At 52.5% G+C, this 18,014-nt stretch overlaps 1 protein-coding gene across 4 annotated transcripts in view; it reads left to right on the top strand.

Moving 5' to 3' along the window:
• The window catches only part of CACNA1H (calcium voltage-gated channel subunit alpha1 H), a 220,693-nt gene that overhangs the window by 101,514 nt on the left and 101,165 nt on the right, over window positions 1-18,014 (top strand). For 3 of the 4 annotated variants that reach the window (XM_038186945.2, XM_038186946.2, XM_038186943.2), the window contains exons 3-6: window positions 561-672; window positions 1,901-2,034; window positions 6,489-6,586; window positions 11,120-11,279. In XM_038186945.2, coding sequence (XP_038042873.2) covers window positions 561-672; window positions 1,901-2,034; window positions 6,489-6,586; window positions 11,120-11,279 — 504 coding nt within the window. Of the gene's footprint in view, window positions 1-560; window positions 673-1,900; window positions 2,035-6,488; window positions 6,587-11,119; window positions 11,280-12,007; window positions 12,371-18,014 lie in introns of those variants that run through there. The other variant, XM_038186948.2, reaches the window with a different exon arrangement.

Genomic DNA, 18,014 nt, shown 5'->3' with positions numbered 1-18,014 from the left:
CGAGGAGAGCAACCCACTGGTTGGGGCAAGGAGCAGGCTGCGAGCCTGTTTTCTGCTGGTGCTGGTGCCTGAATTCACTCCTCTCCCCTTGTCTTGCTTTCTGTAGCTTGGCAATGACAGAGTCAGTGCTAGCAGACATTTTGGGTGATTCGGTGGTAAAGCCATTTGAGATCTGGAGGTGAAATTTGCTGTGGGAGGAGGACAGAGGGGGCTGTGCTCTCTGCTGCCCCTTGCCATGCATGAAATAGAGACGAGGATGGGGGGGCTTCAGATGGAAAACGTGTCCTGGTGCCTCGCTGGGCTTCTCCGACTTTGCTGCTGTGTAGGAAATGAAAAGCATCCTTTGTCCCTGCATCTCAACAGGAATGCCTTTCCAAGGCCCTTTCCTCAGTTGCCAAAAACTTCAAACTTCAGGAAATCTGGGATGTTTGGAGGTGTTTTCTTTTCAGTTTGTGTGAGGAGCGAAGGGTCTTCGGCATGAAAATCGTGTGGATCCCACACTCCCCCCTTCCCGCTGCCCCCTGAAGCACCGTGTGCTCTCCTTAACGCCCTCCCCTCACCTGGTTCGAGCACGTCAGCATGCTGGTCATCCTCCTGAACTGCGTCACCCTGGGCATGTTCCAGCCCTGCGAGGACGTGGAGTGCCAGTCGGAGCGCTGCACCATCCTGGAGGTAAGCTGAGCTCTCACTCCTGCACAGCCGGCACCGCAGGGACCCCCTTGCTGCCATTCCCACCCCAGCCAGGTCGCTGCTGGCACCTCTTGGATCACCGTGGCGTGTCCTGGGTGATGTGGCACTGGGGACTTGGCCACCTCAGTCCTTTCTTCATGAATTAAAAAGTAAAGGATGTGCCCATGCCCAACAGCTTGAGCACAGCATTGCCAAGTGCTGGGATACCTGTCCTTGGGGAGATGCATACCCATTAAAGCTTTTAGGCCCTCGTGCCCAGGCTGCTGTGGGGCATCTCGGTTCTCGCTTCATCCCTCCCCACGTCCTGGCCATCCCCTCGCTGCCATATGCCCTCAGGGTTGGTTTTGGAAGCGCATCCCGGCAGCATCTGCTGCGTGGGCTGCACCTTGGCGCGGGGCTGCCCGCAGCAGCTCGGCTCGCAGGCTTGGAAGCAGCTGCTCGTGCCACCAGCCGAGGCTGGCACTGCTGACACATGGTGCTATAATGCACCCAGTGCATCCCAGTCCCTCGTGGACCTGCTGCTTTAATTCCTTTTTGGTGTCTGAGCAGTACAGGGAGGCCGGTGGGATCCTTCCAAGCAACGCCTCCTGCCCCTTTCAGGGGTTGGTCCAGAGCTGTCTGCTGCTGCCAGGACTAGCAGAGTTTGTCATCAAACCCTTTTTCCAGCCTTAGAAGAGGATCTGTTAATTGCAGAGCCAAGTAAACCTGATGAGTTGAGTGAGAAGCCACTAGGCATTCATTATGGAATAAGATAAATTTTAGGCATCCAGCTTAGGGAAAGCATCACAGGTGAAGCATATCCCCTGTGTTAGATGGGACAAATACCTTCTAGGAGGTGTGAGCTTCCCCGCCTGGAAACTCAGCTTCCACTGCAAGTTGCTGAGACCTCCCAAACCCAACCACGAGCTGATGCTGAATCGCAGAAGCTCTGAATGCCAAGAAAAATGCCCTGCCTGTATGATGGCGATGTCCTCCCGTCTTTGTCAATAGATCAACAGAAGCTGCTGATGCTTCCCAGGCAGTGAACCAACCCAGGAGCTACACTTGGGGCTTGCCATCACCCCTCAGGTATTGCAGGGCTTATTTCTGAGCTCAGCAGATTACTTTGGTCTCACTGCCCGGCCTTGCAGCCTCTGTCTCATGCTCGTGTCTCTGCTTTCCCTCTCCCTGATAAGAGAACTGACTGTAATAATCTTTTACTGGTCTCCAGGCGTTTGACGACTTCATTTTCGCTTTCTTCGCGGTGGAGATGGTCATCAAGATGGTGGCTCTGGGGATCTTCGGGCAGAAGTGTTACCTTGGAGACACGTGGAATCGCCTGGACTTCTTCATCGTGATGGCGGGGTCAGTAACACAACCTCACAAACTTGCCTTCGCCGTGAAAGCCACGTGAACACCCCGGAGAACCAAATCTGGAGGTTGTCCTGGCTGGTTTGCGTAATGGCTGGTGAAAGCTGCCAAGCTGCAGCCAAGGCAAAGTGTCCTGAGTCTCCTTTGGTTCAACCTCTGGCAACCACACCGGGTTATGGAGAGGGGTGTCAATGTCAGGGCAAAAACCACTTGGTTTCCAGCAGTGATCCTTCAGCCAGTGCCATCTGTCAAACCAAGTGCGTGCTGACCTCGTCCTTGCAGTGTCCAGTACGTCCCAGTGCTCACCATTAAGGCTGCCTCTCGCGAGGGGGTGGGAAAAGCACACAGAGGTTCAGCCCCCTCCTGCTCTGTGGCACCCTTAGAGTGCGGCAGAGAGGCAGAAATTAGCCAAACAGGGAGAATCCAGCCCAAAAATCTTGGTTCAGAAGGTTGAAATCCCAGTGCAAGGAGCTTTCCAGACGTTGACCAGCAGCTGCTGTTGCTGATCCTCCCAAATTACAAGCACATGCACGTCTCCTGTAAACTTCTGTTGGTTTACATTTTAATACCAGCTCCCACAGCTGCTTATTTGTGTAGGACGTGTTAATAAATAGAAATAATTTATTTGCGGAATCACCCAAGGAGGATCTGGCTGCTTTTGACATCAGCTCATTCACACCCATAAGCGAGTGTACTGAAAACTTGGCAAGTCTGAAACTTTCTTCTATAAATAAATGGGTTTTAGAATCTCCAGGCTCTCTTACCTGCTTAGTGTACCCTAGGAAGGGATAGACGGCTTTAATTACAGAGCTCTGCCTTATTTCTGAATTCCTGCGTTTGCAATGACCAGCCTGGGGTTAATTAGAACATTCCCGTAATATGTTGGGGGCATTTTTACCCTTGCCTTGGTAATGTGCAATCTTTTATGGAGTTTTGTTTTGCTCCATGTGGTGTGTCTGGCGTACAACTAGGACTGGCTCTAGTGCCTTGAATAAAACATGACTTCCCCGAGCAGGGCTTCCTTTGAACCAGTGCATGGCTGCAGCCTAGGAAAGAACAAGGAAACTTGTTGTTAATTACTTTTTTCTTTCCAAAGCTGCTGCGGCAGAGTTTAAGCCAGAAGTAGCAGAAGAGGGGGGCTGTGGCTAAGGCAGAGCGTGGGGTCAGAAATCTGGTGTCCCCAACCAGTCCCCAGCTGCAGGATGGGCTCTCCTGCTGGGCGAGCAGAGGATCCTGCTTCATCAGACACATCATCACAGCAGAGCAGGAGGAGAAAGGAGCACGTGAAGGCAGAAGGAAAGACAGAGCCCTCTGCTCACACCTCGGAGCGAGGTTTTGGCACGGGAATCTGCTCACACAGGACCTGGGGCAAGGGGGAAGGTGTCTGGTGAGTCAGTCTGGAAGCTTTCCAGGCCGTTTCCCCACCCTCCGTGGCTGGCATATGTTTGAGAAGAAGGAAAACTGCAGAAACACAGCGAGACCCCAACGGGAAGCCCTGCTGCCTGTCTGGTGTTACTCAGGCTGAAGAGGAGAGGTGGAACGACGCCTTCTGTGCCTGATCCCGGCCATCTCCAGCTGATTTGGGTGTATTTGGGCCATTCCTGTGACACTGTGGCCAGTGATGGAGGGCAGGGAGGAGGCTGGGGGTCTTCTCCTCATCCACCTCCACCATTCAACCCAGTGCCTAAAACTGGAGGTGGTTTTAGCAGGGAGCTCACGGCCAGAATTACCCAGTTGCTTTTTCCAGCAAGTGGATGGACGTGATGCAGTTATTATGAGGCTTTTCTGATAAGAAGGGAAACAAGTGATACACTGCCTGCTTTGTTTGTCCCATTCAGTCTCCTTAAATAAGCTGATTTGGCTGACTAGCAAGTATACCAAAGAGAAAGAAGGGTAAGCAGGGAAACTACAAAATAAACACATCTTCTGCCTCTAGCAACAGATTGTGTCTGAAGTTTGTTCCAGCACTGAAAGCCCTTTCATGTTCTGCTCGCCTGAGAAATGTACCCTGGAAAATTTCAGACCGAATGCAGCTTACAACCTCTCAGTCTGTCCAGCAGCCAAGCTGAAAGCATTTCCCAGGCAGCAGAAATGTTGTCCACGAGAGCTGAAAGCAGAGAGGTTCCTTGTGCATCCCGTCCCTGGAGACGCTGCGGGCTCATGTGATACGCTTCGGATGTCTTTAACTTGACAGCTGAAGGAGTGGAAGCTGCTCGTGGCAGGAGACATCGCAAAGGCTTGTACTTCCAGTGCCTCCAGTGTGCCTCCAGAGCCTCCTCTGTGCCACCAGCACAGAGGCTGTGGGGCATCACCTACCAAGTGCCAGCCTGCCCCAACCTCCAGTCCCCACTTACCCCAAATTTCCTGCTCCAGCAGGTTTCCATTGGGGATTTCTGGGGTGTCCTTGGGTTAAACGTGTGATATGAGAGCAGGACCCCAAGCTTCTCCATGCTGAGGAAACCTTTTAGTTTTTCCTGAAGGCTTCAGGTGGTTTCACTGCTTTTAACAGGTCTGGTCTGGATCCCGTTGCAGTCGATGAAATTAAATTGGATTTGATGGGTGTTGTAGGCACCAGTGGGCAACTTGATTTGAAATCCTAAATGGAGTGTCATGGAAGTCCGAAAACGTGGGACCAGAAGATCTGTTTCCTAGGCCATACCCCGGACTATTCATCTGTCTTCAGCCCCATTGAAACTCCACGTGAGGCCTCAGGAGCTGGCCCTGCAACACGCACGTGGCTGCATGGGCTCTCTGGAGCACAAAAGCAGCTCCCACTGGAGCAGTCCATGCTCCTTTCACAGTTCAAAAACTGCATTGGTTCCAGTAAAATCCACTTTCTCAGCCACCCGATAAATTGTGCGTGTGCTGTGTTGGGGCCATGCCAGCCTGCAGACCCTGGCTCCGGCGCTGTTCATTGCAGGGACCCCAAACAATGGCACATCTATTGCTGCAAGGGCTGCTCAGAGCAGGCACCTGGTGCTGGCTCCAGCCCCTCGGTGCAGGTGTGAACGGGCGTTTCCGATGACTTTCCTGCTGGGTGGTCCTTTGTGCAGCTCCGTGCTGCTTCCCACAGCTCAGCTCCGGCTGCTGAATGAACACACCTCAGATTTAAAACCCATTCTCGTGCCATGCTGAGTTTTAAAGCTGTTTGCCATGTTGGGCTCAGGACAAGCTTTAAGGTTGGTTTGATTTATAAAGCCATGCTAGCCACTTCAGAAAAAAAGTACCTCTGGGATGTTATCACTAAATCAGCTCAAAATCTCGGCAAGTCTCAAGGGGCAAAGTCACCTGGGTGCCATACCAGGGATATGGTGGGGTTACACCAAGAAGCTCAGGACAAGACAAAGAGAACCTGGAGACTCCCAGGTAAACTTTGCAGAGCCAGGCAAGGCACCAAATACAAAGTTCAGAGGCACCCAGAACATGGGCACCCAAGCAATGGTGTGCCTGAGCAAGGCTGGCCCTAAACCAGCCTCCCCCCTGCTTCACTGTTGCATGAAATCCAGCCAATTTGGCTGGTTTTGTTTCATGGCACATAATAATGTTGGTCCATCCTGGCTGGAGGATGCTTATTCTGAAAAATCTCCCCACTGCAGCTGCTGCAGCTCCCAGTGAGAGCAGTTCTGCTCCTATTTGCCTTCCTCCTTCCATATCTGTTTGTTTATTTATGTAAGGAAAAGCTCTTACTCCATGGCATCCAACAGCTCACTCGCAGGGTTGCTTTTGATGCTGTTATGTTATTTGAACAGGCGTGGTGAGAGATCTGTGACATATTTACAAGTGCTTCCCTGTAGTCAAGCTCATAAATTGTAATTACAGCCATGCTAACTAGCCATAACCCCATTAAAAAAACAACACTACACACATTTGCCACTCATTGCTATAAAAGAGCAAGAAAACTGACTGAACTTAACGTCCTTCCCAGCCTGGGAGAGAAATGTTTATGTGAAACGGAGACGGAGCATGAAAAAGAAAATGTTCCCTATTCTTAATAATAAAATGGAAACCACACTACTTTAATGTCATTTGTCGGCTTGGTTATTCACACTTGTGTCACAGGAGGATGGATAAGCTGGCGTGAAGATGCGCCAGGGTGCTAGCAGGGGGTGTAAGAGCAGAAGCATCTCATTGCCTTGGAGCTGTGCAGCATCCCCCCAGGAAGGCTGTGGATGTACAATAAGCTAATGGGAGGGTGAGATGTGTGCCTGTGGGACCTCAGCAGCTATTGGGGACCCCAAATTTCTGTGGCCCACACTTTGCAGCTCCCTGGTGTGCCCGGAGCACACCCACGAGCCGTCCCTGCGCCGATGCTGCTTGGGGGGGGGATTTGCAGTCTTCCAGAGGCTGAAGTAGCCCTGCTAGCCCGTGTCACTCAGTGTGAGCTGCTCCCCAACCCCAGGCAGCCCCGGAGTCCCCCACACCCTGACGCCTCTCCTCTTTCCCCGCAGCATGATGGAGTATTCCCTGGACGGACACAACGTGAGCCTGTCGGCGATCCGCACCGTCCGCGTGCTCCGGCCGCTCCGAGCCATTAACAGGGTCCCAAGTAAGTAACGCCTCCATCCGTGCCGTGCTGCCAGCTTTGGGGTCAGCCCCAGGAAAAAAGGGGGGACAAAACCCCCCTTTTTTATTATTCCTAGTAAAGGGCAAGTGAATAGAAAGTACACCTGGGGGGCAAATTTCCGTGGCTGTTTTCCAACATTTTTGTCAACTCTCAGGCAAGTAACTCTTAGCTCCGAGGGCCGAGTAAATAACAAAGTTCCCATAAAGATAAGGGGAGAGATCGGTTCTAAGGAAGATCTTCTTGCCCTGGATAAGTTCGTTTTTTCCTCTCAGCTATTTAAGGTCTCTCAGTCGCTTTGTGTTCAGGATTAGAAGCACAGCAGTCTCTGTTGTTGGTAAAATACCGCAGAGGGTTTGCTGTCATGTAGAACAAAATTGGGTTCATCCACAATAGGAAGTTCAAGTGGCCCCTAAATCCATTTTCAAGTGGCTTCAGCTGCTTGTCTTCTAAATCCAATTTGAAAGACGAACCAACAAGTTGAAATAATTTCCTGCCAGTACCAGCCGTCTGCTGAGCGACCTTTGCAAGGTACTAATTTCATAGCTCTTTCATCACTTCTTAACCAAAATCCACTCAATACAAAATGCAGCAGCGTTGTGTAGAAGTCGTGTAGGTTCCTCACCCAAAAAAATAGCCCATTTTTGGTGTTTTGAAGAGCGTGTTCAAATGACACAGCCCCCCCCAGTCCTCGCTGAACATCCTGCCGAGATTAATTGCCCGTTATGTCAGCACGTCCAGAGACACCAAAACAAACTCCCCCATATCGGTTTCGGTTCCAGTACTTGAGATGAACATGCAAGGGAACAGATGGGTGTTTACGCATGGGAATCTTTGAAGTTTCTCTCTGAGCTCAAATTCTCTGGGATTTTTCTTTTAAAAAAAAAAAATTAATCTGTAAATTCAGCAGTGATGTCATTAGGAGTTAAAAAAGAAATGAGAAGCTAAAAAGGACCTTGAAACCCTCCAGAGCTTTGGTTTCCCAATGAGGTTTTGTTCACAGGGCTTCGGAGCAGCCCGGCAGCACAACACAAAACTCGGCTGGACTGCGAGCAGAAGCCATTTTTGATGCTTAGATTGTTTTCTTTTTGTCAGAAGATAGGCAATAATAGAAAATCTTCATTTTTTTGTTACTAATATGTGAGATTAAATCCGGAGAGCTAAACCCATTTTTGGAATTTCCTGGGTTTGGTGAGGCTAGGCTGGTCCTGCAGCGTCACCGGTGTCCTGAACAAGCGCCAGGCTGGGATTAGTATTCTTGGAAATATCTCGGTTCCTGGAGGGCAGATAATCACAGACTTTACTTGTTTATGAGACGCCAACTCCATCCGCTTTTCACTTCGGTACTTGCACAGTTTCAGACCGATGCCTGACATAATCCAGGGTCTGCAGAGAATGGATAGCGATAACCCGCTATTTTGTTGTATTTTTGGAGTTCCCAGCGATAAGTTACATCTCCGGTCTTTCAGCCATGAGGATGCAGCAGCTTAGCAGGGGATTACCTGGGACATCCCCCGCGTCCCAGCCCACAGCACAGCCTCAGCTCCTGCTCAGCACCATCCCCACATCCCCAGTGCCGGGATAATGCTGACTGGAGCAGGGTTTTCAGCACGGTGGCAGCCACAGGACGACATCGAGCAGATATGAATTAGGGCTGGGTCAGCGGAGACGAGCCTGACATCCAGTCACAGTCACAGGGAAGCAGGGACCCACGAGAAATCCATGAGAAATTGCCCAGCGATTTATCCCCGTGATGCCTGGGCACTTTCCTGGGTTCCAGCCAGTGCTGTTAGTGCTGCGCTTCCAGGCATAATAAATTCACCCGCAAGATTATTTCGTTTTTATTTTATTTGTTAAGAAAAGAAAGGAGAACCCCGGCCAACAAAAACATCATCTCTATTAGAAATTATTCCTTGGAAATGACTGGAAAAATGTAATTTCTGCAATTTATACATTTATCTGGGGCTGTAGCTTGGGGTTTTTTTTTAGTAGCGGTCAGTGTTTTTTCAAGCCCATTTCACTGTTTTATTTTTATTTTCCTACTCTGTGCTTTAAACTGGGCATCACATGAAATGGGAACAAAAAGAAATCCTGATCCTCGTTTCAGCCCAACCGGTGCTCACGAACTTTTCCCATGGCACACTTGACATTCTGCTGAGAGCCTCGAGCACCCTGAGCGGATAGCGAACAGATGGATTCAATCCCGAGGATGGTGCCACTAAACAACCCGAAATACCACAAGTAGCTGAGCGGAAAAAAGTTGTCTGGCACGGGAAGATGAATTTTAACCATTTTTGGGAAAAAGTGGGTGAGGATATTGGCGAGGGGGGAAAAAAAAAAAAGGAAAAAAGGAAGAAAAAGAAAAGTCCATCATCCTCTTTCCAGTGGGAATTGAGTCCTTTCTGCTTGCCCAAAGATAGATTTGCAGGGAAGCCTGAAGGGCAGTGCTGTTTGATGTGCTTTTTTGCAGGGGTTTATGCCTCCGGCACCGCTGTTGCCTCATCCCCACGGCCAGCACCGGCATTGCGGTCACGAGGATGGCAGGGATGTGAGCTGGGTCCCTTCCCTGCAGGGTGCCAGCAGCGCTGGGTTGGAGCTGGCAGGGCTGGCACGGGGCTGGCAGCCGGGACCGCGGCTCCTCGGCAGAGGCATCCGCTGCCGGCGCCAGCAGCGGGGAGCCGCGCCGGAGCCAAGGCGCAGCTGGGCACAGAGACCTTGAAAGGCTCTTGCCCCGGGATGCAGAGGTCATTAGTCACACCTAATTATTTATTAGCGCAGACTTCTTGGCAGAGGCGCTTTAAAGACTCGTGCCGTGCTGACGAGGTAACGCCGGCCCCGGCCCCGCTTGGCTGCTCCGCGTTTCCGCTGGCAGAGCCACGCGAGGAGGGGGCGGCGCGGCGTGGGGCCACGGCTGCTGCCAGTGCTGCTGCCCGCAGCATCGGAGGCACTGGGGAAGGAGTCACCGTGTTCCTGGAGCCACTGCTCCTTCCAGAACCCGTTCCTGGGGCTGGCTGGGGGCAAAAGCAACCTGGAAATTAGTGGGGGGAAAGAGAGACCGCGGCGGTGGGAATGATGCTCTCCCTTGAGCTGCAGCGGTTGGTGGAGAGCAGCATCCTGCAAGGGGAAGCGGAGGGGAACAGCCCCACACAGGCAGGGAGAGAAGTTTGCTGAACAGTTCCTGAGCAGGACAAAATGCCTCTGAAGGCAGCAGGGTCACCAGCCTTACCCAGCAGGCGCATGGATTGCCATCGTGCCATAAACTTGAGCCCTGCTCTCTGCAGAGCACCACGCTCCCGAGGCTCGGTTTTTCATTTTATCCCTTCTGTAATTTAGCATTTGCCTTTATCAGCTGCTCTTTTCATTATTTCTCCTCTCATCAATTACCAGCTGTCGGAATGATGGCCAGTCGGTGTCTCAGAGATTCATGTAACCTCTGCTGAACGGCTGAGCGGCGCGTCGTTGTTCCCTTTTTATTCCTGTTTTCTCCTTGAAGGTGTCCTGATGTGCTCTGCCTGGTCCCTGCCTCCCCGCCCAGCCCTCAGGGAGCACCAGGAGCATGCTGGATGGGGGCACAAAGTTTAAGGGGGGCCCTGCAAGCTTTACTCAGTGCTCTGTCTTCTTATTTAGGAGCCCTGGGAGTCCTTGCACAGAAGTCAGCGTGTCCCTGGCAGCAAAGGTTGGGGCAGCCCCTGCTTTGCCTGCAGGTTCACAGGGAGCCTTGCAGTGGTCTGGGACCATCCAGGCAGGTCCCAACGGCACTGGGCAGGAGAAGGGAGCAGAGCTGTGAGCACTTCCTAGGGGAAGAAACATTTGCATCCCGCTTCTTGCATCAAAAAAAGTCCAAATTTGCCCTGTCCCCACTGCTCGGAGCGTGAGCCGCTCTCAGCTGCCGGTGGTGGAAGCGGAATCGCCCGTGGAGAGTAACGGCAGTTATCATCCTACACGAGGCTCCGCATTGTTTAGAGGAACAATCTGTGTGATTCATGGGAGGCGTTCAATATGTTTATAAATATATATTTTGACAATCCCTCAAGAGGCTGACGGTTTGTGGGGGCGTTGCTGCGCGAGCGGCTGCCTTGCGGCTCTGCCCGTGCTGCGGAGCGCCGTGTCGCTGAGAACATCTGAAAATCCCACCCCTAGGCCCTCCCTTTGGAGCTGTGTTACATTGGCCATTTGTCCCCTTTCTCTGTACTCTTTACCTTCTTTCTCAGCCTTAAGATTTAGGGGGAAATATAAAATTCAAAGCTAGACACCATCATGGCCATGCCATCAGCGTGTGGGGGCTCAGGAGCTGTGGCTGTGCATTTGGCCTCGCTCTGCCAGCACGTGGTAACCTCTCAAAAGGGACAGGAGCCTGCTCTTTGAAAGAAAAGTTCACAAGGATCTGATTTATACATCCCAGATCCTCTGCCTGAGATGCCCTGGCTGCAGGATGGAGCCTGGCAGCACATGGGAATTCGGGGCACTCGTGCGCACCCCGGCGAAGGGCTCCTCTAACCTGCCTTCTTCTCCCCGCAGGTATGCGAATACTGGTCACCCTGCTGTTAGATACTCTGCCTATGTTAGGCAACGTCCTCCTCTTGTGCTTCTTTGTCTTCTTCATCTTTGGGATCGTCGGTGTGCAGCTCTGGGCAGGGCTGCTGAGGAACAGGTGTTTCCTAGACAAGAATTTGGCAACGTAAGTATGCAGAAGTCCCCTCCTCATAGTCCTTTCTCCCTCTGCCCTGGTGGAAGAGCCCTGGTGGTGTGGGTTTTGTCACTCAGGGGGTGCTCGGAGCTATCCCCCGTCACCTCTGGCTCCGTTTCCCCAGCCAGTGGGAGCTGCAGCGCTCAGACACCGTGGTCCTGCCCCCAGTTCTCGAGGTTTTGGGACTCCGAGCCCAGGTGCTTTTTATTGGCAGGTTCCTGAGGGTTTACAGTGGCTTTCTTGTGTTTTTCCCAAAGGACAAGGAGGTTAGTGGTTAGATTTATCTCTGACCAAGGAAGCTGAGATCCCTGACTCTGGGAATTTGAGGATCTGGAACAAACTAAAGCTCTGAAAATCACCACTTCCCGAAGTTGTATTGGTCTGGGAGGTCACCCGGTGCATTATACCTGCTGGAACGGGGTTAATTCAGTGCTCTGCCCACTGGAACAGACAGAGGTGCTGCTGAAACACCCCAATATGCCCCTGTAGGAGCAGTAAAATGTGTTATATGAAAGGCATTAGGGATGTTTGTACACTGCTCTGTCAGAGCAGGTGTCAGGAATTCTTCCAAGCTTGGCAAGTGCATGGACCAACACCCCTGCCAGGTGCTGAGGGTGCTAATAGGCCTTACTTGCCCCAATGACCCTCACCTGGGACCCCATCCCCACCCTTGCCATGGCCCAGGAGCTCTATTTAAGTCAGCCCAGAGGCCTTGGATCTGATTTAAGCAGTGCTGTAGGTGGGCATGTGTTTGTTTTTTTTTTTTATTTGTTTTTTTTTAATCCTTGGCCCCTTTGTCTCCTGCCTGGGCTCCCTGGGTGGGTTCTGGACCTGGTTCAGCACTCACCAGGGTTTGGGCTGGCACTGGATGACTCTTGGCTCCCAGTGTGCCCCTTCAGCAGTGCCTTGTATGTCCACAACTTAAAACCCATCATCACAAAAACCATCAGCACAACCAGCATCAAAGCCAAGTGCAGCTTGCCAGCGTCCCTGCGAGCTCCTGCAGGCGAGGAGGTGGGCCTGAGAAAATCCTCCCAGAAGGTCTCCTGTCAGAGGCTGCTGAAGATGTCAGCGGCTCAGAGGTGAGGAAGTGCCGGAGACCAGCTAATCAGGGCAGCTCTAGTTCTGCAGGAGAAGAGAGAACCTGTAATTATGTCTGTTTGTAATCATCTGCTGCCTAGTGCTTGTATTGTGTCTAGAAAATGAGCAGATATTATCCCCCAGCTCTACCCCGGGTCCTGTTCCTGCCTCTCCCTGATTAGTCTGGTGGCTTTCAGCTCTCCAAGCCTCTTTCCCTGCTGCAGACCATCCCTGATGACACTTACTCATCCCATCAGCGATGCTGAAAGGCAGAAAATCAATGAGCCTGCCATCTGCGTGTGCCTCCACTCCCACATCTCCACGCTCCAAGCTGGCGAGCTCTTTCCTGCACCCGTGGCAGGGATCTGCTGGTCACCGGGACCCTCTGTCACCTGCAGAAATCCAGGGGCTGTCATCGTAAAGCTGGGCTGGGATGCTCGTGGTGCTTTATCAGGGGGCTGGCCCCATGTGGGCAGAGCCTTGGAGCTGTCCTTAGATGAGAGGGACATGCCTGAGCTCTTTTAAAAGCTGACCAAGCTTTTAAAATGCTGTGTGATTTCCTGCAAAATGGAGCTTTTAAATTAACCACGGAGTGATTGTTTGCTAAGTACAGATATTAAGCGGATGGGGAGGAAATCAGGCCGTTATGTAATGGCCATTATCAGCATCAAAGGCATCGCGGGATCTTATCAGGGTCTCAGCCCTGTCCTGCAGTGAAGTCGGGCTCCCTGTACTAAGCCTTGGGAGCTGTTTGAGGAATTGGGGGGTTTGTGGGGTGTTCTCCTTGCTGCGGCTCTGTGCTGGCTCCTGGGGCCTTCAGGGGTATCAGAGAAGCTCAGAATGTGCTCTGATGCTGTCAGCCAGGCTGGAGCTGCTGTCTGGGTCTGCGTTTTGCAGGGTTAGCTTTAGACTTGAGAAACCCAGCAGGAAATCCCCATTCCAGGCATCGAGGTAGGGCTCACCGGTTCACCCCTGCAGCAGCCTCTAACACCCCCAACAGCAAGTTTTGTGGGGGAAAAGGCATGGACTGGCTGGGCTGTGGCACAGCAGGGAAAGCTGTTGTGCAAACAGCCCCAGATTTACAGCACTGGCCCCAAAACAGCAATTTCCTCCTGCCCAGCAGTGAGATGCTGTCTGCTCACAAGATAGCGTGGAGCTGCAGGCGAGGTCGGGGCTGGGGCTGGGCTGCAGAGGATTCATCGCTTGCTCCATCCCTGCACCGAGCTGCTGCGCTTGGCATCGCTGCTGGAGAGCCCTGACCCACTGTCCCCTTCCAGGGAGAGCTGCCAGAAAATGAAAACTGCAACAAAACCTTCACGCAGGGGCTGTGGGATTAAAGTAAAGCTCTGGTTTTGGATAGAAGTAAACAGAAGAGAGCTCTGCGGGGAAGGAGGAATGAGGCTCTGGCCATTTAGTTTCATCTGCCAAGTCCTGCTAAATCCCAGTGCTGTTGTCCTGAGCCCAAAATAATGTCCACCAGTGCTTCAGCAGGCTGTGAGGAGATGGAGCGTGGGGTAGGGCTGGGGGCTGAGCAGATGGTGGTCCTGGTCCAGTTTTTCTTCTAGTCCCAAGAAGGGGAAGACCTGGCTTTTAGGCAGGGCTCACTGTGGTGGTGGTTCAAACCCTCCCAGATGAGACCAGCACGGTTTTAAAGCAAGGGTGAGCATCTGAACGTGGTGCAGGTGCCAGGCAAGGAAGGGTCACAGCACCAAAGCTTTTGGGGAGTGCAGCAGATGTGAGCTCAGAGACCAGTGCTTCAAATGCAGTTTTTAGTGCTTCTTTGCCCACTTGCTGCCAGCAGCTTTCTGGGCCGCGTGGCTTTACAGCAGGCATCAGATGCAGGAGGGACTTTGATTTTGCCATAATTCTTCTTCCTGTGAAACCCTTTTTAAATCCCTTTTGAAAGACGGCAGCTTCAAGTAAAGAAGCTATTTTTAAACGTGGTGGCTTCAAATTGAAATCCGGGGACTTCTTTGAGGTGTGCTGGAAATATCTGCCTCCCCCCCTTTGAGATTTGCACTGTTCTGACGCAGTGTCCTGCTGGAAGGGGGTGGTTTTGTTAAGGGTTCTTTCAGCAGTGACTTTGAAGGAATTGTAGAGTTTTTCTGTGCTGTTGCACTCTGGTGAGTTGAAGGCTAATAAAGTGGAGTGGGGCACTGCTGTGTCCCATGGGGGGCTCTGGTGGCTTGGAGACATCTTTAGCCCCCTGGGGACCTTGGTGGCCAGGCTGTTTCCCCTGTTATTGCACAGTAGTGGGGAATGGCAGCACCAGGATGGCCTCTGCTGCTTTATGAGCAAGTGCAGGAGGTCCCCAACAGTAGGAACTGGAAAGGGAATTAATTTCATGTGTTTTTTTTTGGGTTGCTCTGGCCTGAGAGGGGAGGGCTCGGCACACCTGTGTGTGAAGGGTGAGCGGAAGACCTGCAGTGTGTCTCCCCCACACAGCCCCTCTGGCTGCCTGCTGCCAGCACGAGCTGCTGCCGTGGTAAATAAGGAACGGGGTCACCCCCAGCTCGGCTGGGCTGCTGCTGCTGGGGCTGGGGTGTTAGGCAGAGGAGCGTTTTCCTCCCCATGGAGCCTTTCAGGGAACTCAGTGGTTTGGAAGCAGGAGAGGGGAGAGAGCTGTGAAGCACTCTGTATTTGTCTAATGCTGCAGGACAGTTATAATGTGAGCACTTCAGTCTTAATTAACTCTACCTGCTTGGCATTGTACTGCCTTTGGCTCCTTGGCTTTTACAGAGCTACTTGAAGGCGCGTTCGGCCAAGGCAGACAGCTCTGAGTTTGAAAGGTACTTCTGAGTGTTGCCTAATTGCTCCTCCTGGCATCACTCTGTGCTGCAACGTTGGGCTGTCAGCAGGGTTTCTTCCAGAGAACAGCCTCCTCTCTGAGGGAACCGATCCTGCTTGGTGCTGAGTCTCTGCTTTTTCCCTTTTTCCCCTCTGTTCCTTGGGAAGCTGAAGCAGGATTGCACTCCATGCACTGTGTTCCCACCCTTGTGGGTGCTGTCCTGCATGGGAGGGATGAGCCTGGGGGCAGATGGGGCAGGGAATTATTGTTCAGCCTCTCTTGGCATGGGAGAGAGCAGATTTTCCTGCTCCTTGCCCAGAAACTGAGAGAAATGCATAGGAAAGCTGCTGCGAGCCCAGAGGAAGATGTGCGCTGGGCAGCTGGCCGAGAGAGGGGTGTTAATCCTTTCTAATGTGATAACAAGATCCATTCTGGGGCTTAGTTTATCGTGACTTTTCCCTGGAGCACAAGGGTCTCACGATTAGTGGATTCGTTACCATTAATGAGTTATTTGGACTGTGCCTGTCAGTAAGGAACAGGGAAGTCTGACCTCTTGTGCACATGGAGGTAGGTGGTCTTGGCAGGGCACATCCATTTATTTTGTGGATATTGGGGATTTTCTCTTTCTGCAACACTTGGCTTCTCATTCCTGCCATTCCTTCCTTCCTTCCCCTCTTCGGTTCTGCCAACACAGCCTTCAAACAGAGGAACCAGAAAGAGGTTTTAAATCTGCAGTGCTTGCTGCCCAGTGGTGTGTCCCGTCCCTGCTGCCCTGGCCAGACAGGTGCTTGTGGCATCCCATGCACATGGAAGGGAGACTTGAAAAGGGCGGGGCAGGAATTGGACCCAGTGCAGTTGATTTTGACTTGTCAAGGGCAGGACTCTTGGTTTGTGAATGATTTGGGGGGGGGAAGTTGCAGAAATGAGTGAGGCAGAGAGAAGGTAGGATAAAACCCCAGTTAGCAGCAGAACCAAATCGAGTTTCGTCCACCCTTTGCAACGCAAAGCACGCAAGCTGTGCTTTTATTTTCCTGGCTTTATTTTCTTCCCACAGCCACCAAAGTGTGTCGTTTCCCCCAGAGGGTCCATGCCCAGATCTCTCTGCAGCTCTTCAGATCACAGCCCAAGGCAGCATGTCTGCAGGCAGTTTTTTTCTCTTTCAGCCCAAGGCTTCCTAAACTGTGACTCACAGGCAACAGCCTCTGAAATCTGCCGGTGGCTCATCACGAGCCTTTCAAGTTGCAGTGTGAAGGGAGGCATTGCACGGAGGGGACTGGTCCTGCAGCTCCCCAGCCTACCTGCGTGCCCCTCTCCAACCAAGCTGGGTACGTGGGCTCCCACAGAACTGGCTGGCACGTGGCTCTCCAGCTCGTTGTGTCCCCATCCAGCCTGCCCAGCTGGGGAGGGCACATCAGGCCATGGGAGATCACCTCTGGGGGCTGAAACCTCGATGATTAACGTGGGTTGATGCGTATCGGTCCCGCAGCTGGGAGGGCAGGCAGCTGTGGCTCTGTGTGCCGTGTTATTGTGCTGCGGTGGGAGAGGCAGCGTGCAGGGGGCTCGGGTGTGAGCTCGGAGCAGAGCATCCCGCTGACGCACCAGCCCTTCTGTCTGAGCGCTTCTTCCATGGGCAGCGTTCTTGGCACAGGCTGCGAGTCTGCATCCGAACGCAAAAACTGCTCCCGGGAAAGGAGCTTGTGCAGCCATAGCCGCTAATTACCCAATCATCCCTCCAGATGGTCCGTCTCCCTCTGCAAGTCCAGCTTTGCTCTGGGTAGAATCCTAATTACACTGGCCCACGAGCTGCGGTGTGCTGAGCCTTCCCATCCTGCCCGCTGCCAAAAGCCTTCCGTGATCAGGAAATGCCTGCTGCTGGTGTTGCTCTTGGGATGTTGCCTCCAGGGGAGTGAAGAAAATAAGTTTTTGAGGTGTCCCACTGCTCTACCCAGCTCTGGAGCAAGTTTTCCCGTTGTAGTTTGGAAGAGTGCTGTCTGGAGTGGCACACCCGGATCAAAGAGCCTCGTCCTCCAGCATTGCTTTGAGGGAGCAAGAGGTGTTCTGAGAGCACAGAGGTTCATTGCATGGCAAGGAGTTCAATGTGTAGCTTCAGCATTGCAGGATATGCTCTGTGAGACCCCTTTCTGCAGCTCTCCCTGCTGCAAGCACCAGGCTGGGTGTTGAGCCTCCAGCTGGAGCCAAAGCTGTGGGTTTATGTGTATCAGAAGAAAACGTCCTTCCTGAAGGTAGTGGGGCTGGGACAGCTCTGCCTGGGCTGGTCACACCTCACAAAAGCCCAGAGAGCTCTTCAGCACCTTCCAGCCCCACCACATCAGAGGGTGCAGGAGCCCTTCGCATCCGAGCGGATTATACCCTCTGTATACCCACTGAGGTCAAAACAGCTCTGCAGGGGCTCTGTGCGCTGCTTGTGAGTCAGGAAAAGTTGCTCCTCGTGTTTCTCCTCCTACTCCCTCTGTTTCTTCTCTCAAGTCCCTCAGCTGTCTTTGCCCACAGTCTGTAGCACTCCCAGGCGCATCCCCGTGCCTCTGTGCCTTGTAATCCTCTGCAAGCCTCCACAATGCCCCCCTCTGTGTGACAAACCCTGCTGCTTGTAGTATTTGATCTCCTGGCAAACACGGCGCTCAGCCTTTTCTTCAGCTCGTTTTATATGGAAATTTCCTCCCAGCGAAGCCAGTCGGTGGGAGGGGAAGGAGAGGGCTTTTAGGCAGTCCTGGAGGACAGTTTTTCGAGTGTTTCTTCTCTTTGAATATAAGGCATTGGAAACCAGGAGGGAGATCTTACAGTCGTGTTTGGGGGGAATGAGGATGTTGTGTGAGGGAAGGGGAATAACTGGTGAATAA

The sequence above is a fragment of the Anas platyrhynchos genome, chromosome 15 (genome assembly GCF_047663525.1).
Source record: "Anas platyrhynchos isolate ZD024472 breed Pekin duck chromosome 15, IASCAAS_PekinDuck_T2T, whole genome shotgun sequence".
Classification (NCBI taxonomy): domain Eukaryota; kingdom Metazoa; phylum Chordata; class Aves; order Anseriformes; family Anatidae; genus Anas; species Anas platyrhynchos.
The sequence above is the reverse complement of the archived record's forward strand: the minus strand, read 5'-3'. Positions and strand labels throughout refer to the sequence as shown.